Source organism: Ranitomeya variabilis, chromosome 3, assembly GCF_051348905.1.
Source record: "Ranitomeya variabilis isolate aRanVar5 chromosome 3, aRanVar5.hap1, whole genome shotgun sequence".
NCBI classification, from domain to species: domain Eukaryota; kingdom Metazoa; phylum Chordata; class Amphibia; order Anura; family Dendrobatidae; genus Ranitomeya; species Ranitomeya variabilis.
In genome coordinates, this window is record NC_135234.1 from 388332318 (window position 1) to 388347807 (window position 15490).

General features: G+C 38.7%; 1 protein-coding gene across 2 annotated transcripts in view; it reads right to left on the reverse strand.

Moving 5' to 3' along the window:
* CSMD2 (CUB and Sushi multiple domains 2) overlaps positions 1–15490 on the reverse strand; it is a 1405803-nt gene that overhangs the window by 45540 nt on the left and 1344773 nt on the right. For both annotated transcript variants that reach the window (XM_077296071.1, XM_077296070.1), the window contains 5 exons: positions 14981–15154; positions 8311–8484; positions 6361–6534; positions 3311–3499; positions 3011–3184 (listed from right to left, as the gene is read on the reverse strand). In XM_077296071.1, the coding sequence (XP_077152186.1) occupies positions 3011–3184; positions 3311–3499; positions 6361–6534; positions 8311–8484; positions 14981–15154 (885 nt within the window). The remainder of the gene's footprint in view (positions 1–3010; positions 3185–3310; positions 3500–6360; positions 6535–8310; positions 8485–14980; positions 15155–15490) is intronic.

Below are 15490 nucleotides of genomic sequence, written 5' to 3' on the forward strand. Positions count from 1 at the left end.
GTCTTTCTTGACCATCATGAGCACCTGATCTAACAAATGTTTTTTTGCTGCTGAATAGACAAATATTCCCATTTCGACAGAAAAACCCTCAGATCTTGTAGAAAGTTTCCCACAAAACAAAGCCCAACTCCATATCAATATTTATAGGTCTGGAATGGAAAATCTATCAAGTTTAAATAGATTTCCACTTTAAAAAAAGTGGTTCCAAAATGATAGAATACGTGTAAAAAAAAAATACACCGATATTAGACAACCTCTCCCGATCAAGCATTGACTCCTTCCTCTGATCTTGGCGGATTGTGCTGTGTACATCAGTAGGCTGCCACCGTGATAATCGCTGTAGCCATTATGTAGGGGGACACTTTGTGGAAAATCCCTGTAATTATATATAAATTAAGTAGGGACCATGTGATGCACTTATAGGGCTGTTTGTCTGCTCTTGTTCCTTTCTTTTTGGGTTGATGTTGCATTTTATATAACCCCCATTTTGGGCATGCTCAAGGAGCTATATAGCAAACCCAGAACCTGCCGCTAATGGCAGAAAGGTTCTGTCTGTGTAATAAAGCACAAAATTTAATGGGCCTAGCTTTTACTGTTGAAGCTCATTAAAAAAAAAGTTCTTACCACTGTTAGAGCACACATCTTTAGTAAAATCACTGTATTTCCCGATAGAACGACATGTGGTTTTGCGGTTCAGTTTTGGACTCATGGATGTACTACTGCCACAAGGATTATTCCAGTGTTTTTTGTCATTGCAGTGTTGGAGTGGTGCTACTAATCTAAGTTCCCTATACCTATTCTTATTCTTACCGGCCAACGTCTTCGTCTTATCAGTGCCACTCCAAACGGTCTCTAGCAGTTTGTGATCTGACTCATCGCTCTAGTGTTAGCTGGGCGATCCGGAAGTCACTTCTCAATATAAGCCAGAACAGAATGATGCTCTCATAGACTTGCATTGAAAGCTTGCGACTGTTACTTATGACTTCCGGTCAGTCAGAAGTTATGGTCACAAAGTGGCGCCACGGGACTAGAGCAGCATTAGAAAGAGCTGAAGACAGCAGATGGTGAGTATAGTATTAGGTACAAGGACCTTACATTAGTGACACCACTCCAGCACTAAAATAAAAAATGCTGGAGTGTTGCAATAAGTTATTAATCTTTTTAACTTTGGTGGTACATATACCCACTTTATACACAGGTATTGTACTAAAGGCAACAGTGGAATTACTACCACATAGGTATGAGTTGTCCTATTTGCTCTCAAAGTAATCGGTGGAGACTTACCATACAGTCAACTGCAGTATGATCGTTTTCATGATCAAAAATGTGTGAACTCAAAAATGCATGAAACAGGTAATACAAAATCTTGCATCAAATTCTATTGAGTAGCCAATGATAAAAATAGGTGGAGCATGACTTTAAACGGCAGAAAACGGTAAATGACCAGTAATTGCTGGAATAAAGCATCAGAAAATCGACCAGTGCATTAGTGCAGATGTGTCAGCACTGATTCCGCTCAGCGTTAATGTTAAGCTAAGTGTGCATATAGTGTACTGAGAATAGTTTTCTGATCGATGCAAAATACCACAGAGACTTCTGAAGGTGGCTCGGCCTAGCATTGCAAGAGTTAATCACCAATACTTATTCCAACACTCACATTAATCTTCCTAAAACACTTAACTGATTTCCTTTCCTTTTACAGCAGCCTAAAACACGAGCCATAAAGATCCAGGGTTTATGAGTTGTGACATAAAACTGCAGGGCAGATTCATAAAAACGAGGGACAGGAAAAAACATACCATAGAGGAGAGAAACACAGATGTAAGAATTCAAACAATGTTTCAAGGTTATCAAGCAGTAGGGCCTGAGAAGGCCTGGGATTTAGAATAGATGGGTGGTGGGGTATCTATTAGACCTTCCTGTGTTTTTACACAATGTGTACGATTTCATAAATGTTTTACGATATTGTTAACTTCAATGGTTTGGAAAGTTGAAAGGGATTTTTAGACAATTAAAAGTTATTCCTAATCTGTAGGATAGTGGTAACTTAGTGATGGCAGGTGGTCCAACTGTTGGAACCCACACCCAAAATAGTGCTTTCTATACTGAGAATGGAGCTAAGCAGAGTCCCATCTTAATAGAACAGAGCTGAGAATGCTTGACTTCCACGCCATTATCCATGAGACTGCTGGGAAGAGCCAAGTACAAGCACTGTACTCGATATTCTCCTGCAGTGCCATAGACAACGAATGGAGCAGAGGTCGACCATGAACATTCAAGATGGAGCTCTTCAGAGCCTCTTTTCCAGGATCGCTGGAAGCCCCAATGGTTGGATCTCCAATCACTAAGCTATCCCCCATCCTATAGATAGGGGATGACGTTCAATTTTGAGAATGAGTCTTTAATAGTAAAATTAATAAAATAACGTTTTGGTCTAATTAGATCATCTTTTATAATGTCAAATGCCTATGATATGCAAGTCCTGAACGTCTTCAAACAGTGTGCAAAGGGCAAAATATTGCATTTTGTGCTACTATGTAAAAGAAAAACTATTGAAATGTAAATATTTGTTATCAATTCCTCATTGGGTTTCAAGATCTCTGTTTGCTGCTTTCTATGCGGTCACACATGTGCTGGTAATTTGTAGCTGCTAAGTAACAGCTTTTCTTTCTTAGTAGAACCATAACCAGATACAACATAGCATTAACGTTCCTTGGAAGTAAACACAAGGCACGTACATGAAAGCTCACATTTACTAATACCATCTAACAGACAGGCAGCTAAAGTTTAAGCAGTTCAGCCAAGGTTTAGCCAAATGTTTCACAGTTGGGCATGCTTTGTAAAATCAATAATGAATTTGTCTAAATAGATTAGACAAAAAAGTTAGTAAAACTGACGCCAGAATAGTTAACAGGAGCCTATGTTTCTAGGATTGCTGCATGTCTTTTTATTATGTTGTTATAAGGGCCTTAAATTATAGACATACCCACAAATAGAAAAATCAGCCTACCTGAGCAGTGAGGTAGGAAGCCACTCCAGCGCCCATCCAGCTGGCAAATACGGGTGGCATTCCCAATAAGGGTTCGCTTGCCAAGGCAGCTATACTGGACTGCAGAACCCACTGTGTATCTTCGTCCTGAAATCTGGGCATTGGGTGGAAGACCAGGGGAGCCACAAGAGATCACTGAAAACCATGGACAAATACAATATCTGTTTATTCACCGATGTGGAGACTACAATAACGTATAAAAATAAATTCCATGAAAAACATCTACGATAAATCTAACTTTAACTTAAAAAGGTTACTTACAATGGCAGGTGGGGAGATCTCGATCCCAAGTGCAATCTCCCTGGCAGGAAAGAACATGTGTTCCCATTAAATAGTAACCATGGCTGCACTCAAAGGAGACGGATGTACCAAAGCTGAATCGATCTGGACCTTTCTGTAGAACTCGTCTCAGGCCATTTTCAACATGTCCAGGATCTGTACAGTTTAAGACTGGCAGAAGGAAAGAAAATTCACAGAAAAAGAAAACAGAAGTTGATAGATATGGAATAGATAGATACTGTAAATAGAAATTAGATAGATAGATAGATATGGGATAGACAGATGGATACATAGATGATAGATAGATAGATAGATAGATAGATAGATAGATAGATAGATGGATTGATAGATAGGTATGGGATAGATAGATGGATAGATAGATAGCTAGGTATGGGATAGATAGATGGGGTGATAGATAGATAGATAGATACACTCCCTAAAAGAAGTTATGTCGCTTATCCATGTTATGTAAACAAAAGCTTATAACCTGACGTTAAATTCATCCATTGGTTGTATAAATTATACTTTTGAAAGCTGAAACCCTCCAAAATGTGGTTTAGGTTAAGAAAATAAATTGGCATCAATGCAGAAATATTGGTCAGTTAATGGACACAGTATGGTCAGATTTTGGCAAGACAAAAGTTTTGTCGCCCACAGAAAGTAATGTGATATTCAAACAAATAATTAACTTAAAATACAAATATATGTTGCATAACATTGGTGAATAAAGTTGTGGTGCTATTAGAGTCGTATTTAATATTTTGTGTGACCTCCATGCGGTTCAACAATGATTCGTACAATTTATTAATGAAGTCATCAGGAATAGCAAAGAATGCAGTCTTACATGCCTCCCAGAGTTCATCTAGATTCTTTGGTTTTGTCTTCCAAGCTTCCTCTTTCATCCTACCCCAAACATGCTCAATGATGTTCATGTCTGGTGACTGGGCTGGCCAGTCCTTGAGCACCTTGATCTTTTTTACCTGGAGGAACTCTGTTGTAGAGATGGATGTATGAGATGGAGCACTATCCTGCTGCAGAATTTGACCGGTTTTATGATTTGGAATATAAGAGGTAGCTAATACTTCTTGATATTTTAGGCTATTGATATTGCCTTCCACCTTGCATATGTTTTGCACACCTCCATACTGAATGTAACCCCAGACCATGATCTTTCCACCACCAAATGTAACTGTTTTCTTGGTGTATTTTGGATCCATACGGGCTCCAGTAGGTCTCCTGCAGTATTTGTGGTGGCTGTGGTGTAATTCTACTGAATATTCATCAGAAAAATCCACCTTCTGACACTTTTCCAGTGTCCATCTGTTTAGCAGGTTGTGGGACTTTGCAAATGCCACATGGTTTTTTTTATTTGCCTTTTGTTTAGTGCTGGCTTCTGGGCACTGATTCGACCATGGAGGCCATTTCGAGACAGAATGCTACAAGCTGTTCTAGTTGACACAGGGACTTGAGGTGACCAGGCCTGTTGGAGCTCTGCTGCAGTGGAAGAGGGGCTTGCTCTGGATTTTCTAACCAACAAACGTTCCTCCTGAGCAGTTGTCTTGCGGGGTCTGCCGGACCTGGGTTTGTCAAACACATCTTCAGTCTTTTCAAATCTTTTTTAATTCTTTGTACTTGATGCTGAGACACATTAAAGGTGCTAGCCACCTCTGCAGTGGATCTGGTCTTCAGCCTCTTGATAATCCAGGCTTTGGTCACAGGGTGGATTTTTGGCATGTTGTTAGAGCTCAAGATGCAGTTCAAGTGAAGGTCTGGGGTGCTGGGTTTCTTTTTACACACACACACTAACTAACAGATCATTTACTGAGCACAGGTGAGGATGTAAACTAGGATTGCGTGCATTATATGACCAGGCGACAAAACTTTTGTCTTGCCAAAATCTGACCATTCTGTGTCTATTAACTGATCAATATTTCTGCATTGATGCCAATTTATTTTCTTAAACTAAACCACATTTCGGAGGGTTTCAGCTTTCAATAGAATAATTTATAAAACCAATGGATGAATTTAACATCAGGTTATAAGCTTTCATTTACATAACATGGATAAGTGACATAACTTCTGTTAGGGAGTGTAGAGATAGATAGATAGATAGATAGATAGATAGATAGATAGATAGATAGATAGATAGATAGATAGGTACATAGATGATAGATAGATATGGGAGAGATAGATGGACAGATGGATAGATAGATAGATATGGGATAGATAGATAGATAGATAGATAGATAGATAGATAGATAGATAGATAGATAGATAGATAGTAGATCATAGATAGATACATAGACAGATAGATAGATAGATAGATAGATAGATAGATAGATATGGGATAGATAGATAGATAGATATGGGATAGATAGATAGATAGTAGATCTTAGATAGATAGATAGATAGATAGATAGATAGATAGATAGTAGATCATAGATAGAGAGATAGATAGATAGTAGATCATAGATAGACAGATAGATAGATAGATAAAAAGATAGCCCCATAAGACTGACTACAGAAGAAAAAGATTATAACTTGTATCTGCTTCAGCAATCAAATCTTTATTAATAATTATAAAGCATCTCCACTTTACATGCCTCTTATATGGTTTCCCACACCTGATTTTTTGCTTAAATCAATCAGCAGGTTCTAAAAAGACACAAAAAATCGTACTCCTCTTTTAATGGTCTTAGGGAAACTCCTCTTGTTCTGGTCGTATGGACATGTGACCGCTGTAGCCAATCACTAGTGATGCATTGATTACTGCTGTGGTCAGTGATTTTCTCAAAGTGGTCACATGTCCTTCACATTCAGGGAAGGAACCAGAGAGACCGACAGGCACTTTTACAAGAGGAACGTCATTGATGAAGGAAGGCGAGTTTGCTTTTTTTTGTAATGTTTTTATCATTTATACAACCTGCTTTTTATTACAAAATTAAGGGATGAAAAATATTTTGAGTTTAAATATTGGATGGAGACAACCAAATGTCAGCAAGCTAAGCAAAGTTGCACAGTACACTACTTACTTCGGCATGTTGGCAGGGCATGACTCCATTGTCCATTGGCTTGGCACTGAGCTTGTGTCACACCCTCTAACACATATCCAGAGTGGCATCCAAACTTCACTACGTCATTCAGGTTGAATTGGGATCCCTGAGTTATTCCATTTCCAGGATTACCAGGATGTCCGCATGTTATTGCTGCAATGGGCAGTAGTGAAATGAAAATCATAAATAGCCACATAACTATTCTTTTTACATCTTATAATATTAATATTGCCATAAAGATGTCAGGTATTTTATTTGTTTATTTGTTTATTTAATTCTGCCCATCACTGATTATCAGCTTTCTGCCTATGCACAGTGTACATATAAAGCTGCCAATCAGTGGTGTGGGTGGGGTTATAAAGAGCTCGGCATTCAGAGAACTGTAGCAGATAAAACAGTCATTTTTATGAAAACTGCAGCAAACATCCCAGCAAGGGATACATCACTGGAATCAGGGTCTATACCCCTACATCATGCTGCTCTCAGATTACACAGCAAAAACTTGGTGATAAATTCCCTTTAATGAATAACTATTAGCAGTAGTTGTAAGTGTTCTGCCTCTTATTAATAGCAGCAGATATAGCCCTCTGGGTGACAGTTCTCCTGTGCAGATCATGATATATCCCAGTTTATGGTTATGTGTTTTATTTAACCCCTTCAAGACCTTTTCCTTTTCCGTTTTTGCATTCTCGTTTTTCACTCCCCTCCTTCCCAGAGTCATAACTTTTTTATTTTTCCTTCAATGTGGCCATGTGAGGGCTTGTTTTTTGTGGGACAAGTTGCACTTTTGAACGACATCATTGGTTTTAGCATGTACTAAAAAACAGGGGAAAAAGTCCAAGTGCAGTGAAATTGCAAAAAAAGTGCAATCCCACACTTGTTTTTTGTTTGGCTTTTTTGCTAGCTTTACTAAATGCTAAAACTGACCTGCCATTATGATTTTCCAGGTCATTACGAGTTCATAGACACCAAACATGTCTAGGTTACGATCTTAAAAAAAAAAAAAAAAAAAAGTGCAATTTTCCAATACCCGTAGCGTCTCCATTATTAATGATCTGGGGTCGGTTGAGGGCTTATTTTTTGCGTGCCAAGCTGACGCTTTTAGTGATACAATTTTGGTGCAGATACATTCTTTTGATCGCCCATTATTGCATTTTAACGTAATTCTGGCGTTTCAAATTTTTTTCTCGCTACGCTGTTTAGCGATCAGGTTAATGCTTTTTTTATTGATAGATCGGGCGATTCTGAAGGTGGCGATACCAAATATGTAGGTTTGATTTTTTTTATTATTGTTTTATTTTGAATGGGGCGAAAGGGGGGTGATTTAAACTTTTATATTTTTTTTATTTTTTTCATATTTTTTTAAACTTTTTTTTCTTTAACTTTTGCCATGCTTCAATAGCCTCCATGGGAGGCTAGAAGCTGGCACCATTCGATCGGCTCAGCTACATAGCAGCGTTCATCAGATCGCTGCTATGTAGCTGAATTACAGGCTTGCTATGAGTGCCGACCATAGGGGGGCGCTCACAGCTGCCGGCGATCAATAACCATAGAGGTCTCAAGGACCGATATGGTTACGATCCTGATCAGCATTTGACAGCGGCATTTAACTAGTTAGAGGCGGGTGAATCGCGATATTACCTGCCACTATTGCGGGCACATGTCAGCTGTACAAAACAGCTGACATGTCGTGGCTTTGAGGTGGGCTCAGCGCTGGAGCCCACATCAAAGCAGGGGACCTGACCTCCACAGTAATAGTACGGCGGAGGTTGGGATGGGGTTAATATGGTGAAATAGTTATAAGAGACAGTAAGGTCTTTTGGATAGCAGAATTGCCACAGAGAATTGTAGTGTGGGCAAGTGGCATCTACTGATGTTCTGGAGATCTTTGAATTATTTAGTTTATCGCATTGTCAATGTGGTACTTACGGACACAGATGGGGGACTTCTCTGACCATCGATGGTCCTGCTGACAGATTCTGACCGATTTTCCAATTAATCTGAAACCTGCATTGCACTGGTATACAACACTGTCTCGATAATTATAGTTCTGCCCATTAATCAAGCCATTAACTATAGGTTCTGGGGTCCCGCAGTGACCAGCTGTGCAAAAGAAACAATCAGCGATCAAAGCAGAACATTAGTACATTATTGCCACGAAATAGATAGGTAACATAGTATGAAATGGTCATGTAGGTGATGCATCTATAAGAAATGGATGGGCTTGGTACACCAGAGGGAGAGATGGAGACCCAATTAATTCTATATGTCCCAATTAGTCATATTGATAGGTGCTGTCATTCTGGGACAGATGATAGACTTGTCATCTCTCATGTCTATTTTAGTGAAGAATTGTATGCTTCATGAAATGACAACACAAACATATTTTATTGTAACTATACATAATGCAAATCCACTGCTTGAAATTTATGACTAAATTGACAACTGGGCGTTGCCAGTTGGGGGGGGGGGGTCCCTGCACACTCTGACATTGTCCAATCAGTGCTGACAGTGTCAGACATGGTAGCTCTCAGTTATAAATTTAGACATAGAAATTAAGAAGAAAATAGTGGAATAGCTCAAAGAAAATGTATTAGAAAGGATGATGATAAATTATTTTTTCATAGAGAATACAAGCATTTGCTAAAACAGACATTTCAGGAGACAGCGACTTTCCTTCTTGAATGTTAGCCATAAAGGTAGTAAATGCAAAATCCAGCATAAAAGGTAAAGGGTATACATGATCTTTGTGGAAAAAGGGTATACACGATCTTTACATAACAGGTTAAAGGTGTATATAACCTTTGTTTAACAGGTAAAATGTGTATATGACCGTTACTACACTTTGTACTGACGAGGGGCAGTACCCCAAAACACAGTGTCTGCAAACTGAAATTCTGGTTTGGCTTTAATCCTAAGTCATGTGACAAGACTCGTTAAAGGGTCGACATTGACTGTTAGGATTGCTGCTTCCAATAGGTGGCACTAGAGTTCTAGTCCTCTTCCTCTCTGAAGAGACAATTTGGATCTTTACTAAACAGGTAATATGTGTATGTGACCTTTACATCACAGGTAAAAGGTGTAAATGACGTGTACTTAACAGTTAAAATATGTATAAGTCCTTTAATTAACAGGTAAAACGTATATAGTATGACCGTTACTAACAGTTATATTAGCATATCATCAAAAAGTTAATTTATTTCAGTTCTTCAATACAAAAAGTGGAACTCATATTATATTGAGTCATTACAAGCAGAGTGATTATTTCAAGTGTTTATTTCTGTTAATGTTGATGATTATGGCTTACAGCCAATGAAAACGCAAAAGTCATTATCTCAGTAAATTAGAAATGTATAAAACAAGCTTGAAAATGATTTTAAAATCTGAAATGTTGGCCTACTGAAATGTATGTTCAATAAATGCACTCAATACTTGGTTGAGGCTCCTTTTGCATCAATTGCTGCATCAATGCGGCGTGGCATGGAGGCGATCAGCCTGTCGCACTGCTGAGGTGTTATGGAAGCCCAGGTTGCTTTGATAGCAGCCTTCAGCTTGTCTGCATTGTTGGGTCTGGGGTCTCTCGTTTCTCTTGGCAATACCCCATAAATTCTCTATGGGGTTTAAGTCAGGCAAGTTTGCTGGCCAATCAAGAACAGTGATATTATTGTTTTTGAACCAGGTATTGGTACTGTTGGCATTGTGTACAGGTGCCAAGTCCTGCTGGAGAATTAAATTTAATTCTCCAAAAAGCTTGTCAGCAGAGGGAAGCATGAAGTACTATCAAATTTCCTGGTAGACGGCTGTTCTGACTTTGGTCTTGATAAAACACAGTGGACCTACACCAGCAGATGACATGGCTCCCCAAACCATAACTGATTGTGGAAATTCACACTAGACCTCAAGCAGCTTGGATTGTGTGCCTTTCCACCCTTCCTCTTGACAATATCCCATAGATTCTCTATGGGGTTAAGGTCAGGAGAGTTTTCTGGCCATTCAAGCACAGTGATACTGTTGTTTTTAAACCAGGTACTGATACTTTTGGCAGTGAGGACTGGTGCCAAGTCCTGCTGGAGAGTGAAATTTCCATCTCCAAAAAGCTTGTTGGCAGAGGGAAGCATGAAGTGCTCTAAAATTTCCTGGTAGTCGGCTGCGCTGACTTTGGTCTTGATAAAACACAGTGGACCTACACCAGCAGATGACATAGCTCCCCAAACCATCACTGATTGTGGAAACTTTACACTAGACCTCAAGCAGCTTGGATTGTTTATCTCTCCACTCTTCCTTCAGACTCTGGGACCTTGATTTCCAAATGAAATGCAAAATTTACTTTCATCTGAAAACAACACCTTGGACCACTGAGCAACAGTCCAGTTTCTTTTCTCCTTGGCCCCTTGATGAGTGTTTCATGGTCCAGCTTTTTCAAACGGGATCCCTTTTGAAAAAGATGGACCATGAAACGCATGTCAAGGGTCTCCTGGGAAGCCGTGGGGGTCCCTCTTTACTATGGGTAAGCATGTAGATTTGACCACAGTTCCGCTTGGCTTGCAACAGGGATTTTTTCCCCCATATATTATATAACGCTGATTGAGTGATCAAGCCATTAAGGTCTGTATGATATGATCACTATCATGCCTGCTTCCCTTTGGGATACAGTTGGCCTCCCACTCCTTCCATAGTATATCCCCAGTTTTCCTTTCTCCTCCTGTTTCTTGGATTTTCATTATATTGTGTTGATTAAATTTATTTGTACATATGATTTGTTTCAATAAAATATACTTTTTATTATGATTGATTTGTTTCAATAAAATATACTTTTTATTATGATTGGTGGGACGTTGTGTATACTACACTTCTTTATTTATATCATATCTGGGAGTAGTCCTTTTTATTCACCATTTTCTGGTGTTAACTTCAGGAGAGTGGCATTTATCCACTCTTGGCCACAGTGTTATATTGTGCTTAATGACTTCCATACTGAATAATTTATATTATTGGGAGTCAGAGATTACAGTTAATGAGGGACACAGTGCTGCTTATCACTTTATATTTTTAATGGTGGGGTACATATCTGTATTCGGGGGGAAACACTTGTATGTATACAATGTTTGTGACCTTGTTATTTTCAGGGCTGTGAAGATCATTGTGACAAGACGAGTCATGGCTGGGAGATGTCGACATGAAGGTCTGACCAGATGGAGAAAAAACAGGAGAATGCGGCTCTAATCAGACGAGACATCAGCGGTGAGTGCCTGGATGTAAATATTATTCTGTATCTGCACTGTGTGACGTGGAGTGATAATGTTTTTTGTAAAATCCCTTTTTCTACATTCTCACATTTGTATTAAATGTCCTTGTGCTTCCAGGTTTTCTTATCGGATGGCACACGGACTCAGAGTTTTATAGGTCCATTCACACTTACATGAAAACCACAGATTTGAGAATGAGATCCATGAGGGTCAGAGAATGTTCTGTTCTGATCCAATTTTGAGGATCAGAATAGGACATGCTCAATGCACCTCTAAAAGCGGGTAGCACACCGACACTTCACACAAATTCAGGAATGTAGCCTTATTATGTATAGCATAATATATAGTGTACTCACCTATTATGTATAGCAGAGTCCCTTAGTTTATAGTGTACTCACTTGTTATGTATAACACCATCCTTAATTACATTTCCTCTTTTATTATGTATATCACCATCCATTATCACGTACCATCCTCTCTAGTGATATATGGTGCCGTTCATTATTATATAGCATCCTCCGCTGTTTTGTACAGTGCTGTCTCTTGTTACTATTGTTATTCACAGTGCCCTCTTTTATTGTATAGTCCCCTCTGTTGATAGATATAAAATGACTGCTGATGGAGCAGTCGGTGAAGCTTTCCAATGCTTCATCAGCCGTCATTGCATTATATATCAAACAAGACAGGATGGTTTGCAATAAAGACAGGGCTCTATATAACCTGACATGTAAGGGACGATGCTTTACATAAGGGAGGGAGCTGTGTAATAAGGGATGGCAATATACATAATAAAGAAGACTAAGTAATAATTCAGTATATACATGTACTGTATCTTTGTTGCCATAAAAGGAAGGGGGCTTAGACACATTTCATGCACAGGGGCCCCGATCAGTCAGTGTCCACCCCTGGTAAAATGTGTATTTGACTTTTACTTAACAGGTAATATGTGTATGTGATCTTTATGTAACAGGTAATATGCGTATATGACTATTACTAAACAGTTAAAGTGCGTATATAACCTTTATTTAACAGGTAAAATATGTATATGACCTTTCCAAAACAGGTAAAACGTGTATATAACCGTTACTAAACAATTAAAGTGTGTATATGACTATTACTAGACAGGTAAAATGTGTATATGACCTTTCCACAACAGGTAACATGTGTATATGGCATTTACTTAAAAGTTAAAAGGTTTAAATGATCTTTATGTAATAAGTCAAAGGCATGTATGACCCTTGCTTAACAGGTAAAAGATGTAAATGAACTTTATTTAACAGGTAAAATGTGAACATGACCTTTAATTATTAATAGGTATAAACATGATGTCGTGTCAGGTATACCAATCAGAAGAGGTACTGGGGATTCTAGAGGGTGTATAGGGTTTTAGTTTGGCTGCTATGGACTACCAGTATAGCTGCTGGACCAGGGTCCTTGCAAATCTTTTTGCAGGGAAAAGACAAGATATGGCCATGTACTATTGAGCTGAATTCCACCATGTATGCAGGTATGGAAGCCATAATTAGAATAAAAAGATAGCAATGTTAATATCAGTAAGCGGAAGATAACTTTCTTGTGTATGGTTTCCTAGTATTCTATGCGAAAAATACTAAAATAACTGTAAATTGCATTACAAAGATGTTAAAGAGTAACCATCGTTTTAATTTTAATTCAATAAATCAGTGTTAAACATGAAAATAAGAAACTTTATAAAACATCTTATTGCATAAATCTACTTCTTCTCCTCCTGGACGGATCATTCATTTTTCAAATTCTCAATTCACAGATTTTAGCCGTACTGAGATAGGAGATGATGGTTGCAGCCAACAAAGTTCTGACTCTTGCTTCTCCCTTCTCCACACCCTTCCCCTCTCCATAGTATTATAAAAGCACCAACTGTCATCTGCTATCTCAGGAATGGGGAAATTTGTCTTCACTGAATACATATTTTACCCATGATTTAGGAATTGAGAGTGAAGGATTGATCAGGAGGCAAAAGAAGCAGATTTCTCTGATAAGATATATTACAAAGATTCTTATTTTCAAGTATACGACTTATGATATAAAATATTTAATATTACAGTCATGAAGCACCAATATACTCTGTATAACTGAGTGGTAAGTACCAACTCTCTCTAGGCACTCCTCGGGTGCCCTTCTGGGACTACTCCAAACCAATACATAGACAAAAACACGGAGGAAAAAAGTCCACTTCAACATATTTAGAAAACAATATACAAAAGATTTATTAAGTAATCAATACAAATACAAATATGTAAAATACAAAACATGGGTGTATTGTTAATACCGCCATATAGCAGAAGACACATAGGAGGAAACGTGGCAATGACCAAGTCAGGGGGGGAGTTCACATATACACCTTTTGGGTGGCAGCGTCAGCTCAGAAAGTAAAGAGAATGTACGACCAAATACAATCACTACGTCTAACTCACATGGCACAAGTAGCCCAAAGTGCAAAGGTCATATCTTCATAAGCACATATAATTGCTGCTTACCCATTATGGATCAGGTTCTCCCCACCTCACTCGGTCCCCCCGGACGCGCGTTTCGCGTGGCTTTTTCAACAGGGTGTCAAAAAGCTGTTGAAAAAGCCACGCGAAACGCGCGTCCGGGGGGACCGAGTGAGGTGGGGAGAACCTGATCCATAATGGGTAAGCAGCAATTATATGTGCTTATGAAGATATGACCTTTGCACTTTGGGCTACTTGTGCCATGTGAGTTAGACGTAGTGATTGTATTTGGTCGTACATTCTCTTTACTTTCTGAGCTGACGCTGCCACCCAAAAGGTGTATATGTGAACTCCCCCCCTGACTTGGTCATTGCCACATTTCCTCCTATGTGTCTTCTGCTATATGGCGGTATTAACAATACACCCATGTTTTGTATTTTACATATTTGTATTTGTATTGATTACTTAATAAATCTTTTGTATATTGTTTTCTAAATATGTTGAAGTGGACTTTTTTCCTCCGTGTTTTTGTCTATGACTTATGATATAAAAATATAAATTATGTTTACTCTTTACTAGGGATGGGCGCAACCATGGTTCATTGAGTTTGACCGAACTGTAGTCCAAAGTTTGGTTCGGGTACCAGAACTGTACCCAAACTTGAACCTGAACAATGAGGACCTGAACTTTGGAGCTGGAAAATTCTCTCTCTCTCTTCCATGAACTCCCGAACTCTAAGACGGATCTCCAGGAGAAGTCCGTGTTCGGAGTTCAGCACCAGACTCTAGGTGTCTGGTACAAACTCTACTCTTTACATTTTTCCATAGACAATGGAAGTTAAAGGTGGGACTTTAATGTATGCAGCATATTAAATGTACTTACCCAAACATTTTACTTCTTGTCCACTCCATAACCCATTTGCCATACATTCTCGCACACGGGACCCCACTAGGGTGTAGCCACTATTACAGGCAAATATGGCAGTTGCTCCGTATTGGGTCAACATACCAATTTTATTTCCATTAGCTGGAGTTGGCAGGTCCCCACAGGATATAACTGAAAAACACAAGAAATTGGATTTTGACATCAAAACTATATCTAACTAATTCCTTATTCAAAAACATCGTTGAACGGTCAGACCTTTACAAAAAATGTCTTCCTTCTTTATTGCTTCTGCGACGTTGCAATAGACAGGTTAACTTACCACTAAAAACTGTAATGTTGAATTAACTAGAGTCCTGAGCTTAGGCTATCATTACATTAGTACAAAGTGCCCAACACATGGCATATCATGCTATGAATGATTTTTTAGCAAATGTTAGACCTTGGAAAAAGAAAAGTCCTAAAGAACTGCACAATGTTTCTGTTTTTGATGTATCTACTAGTAGTTCT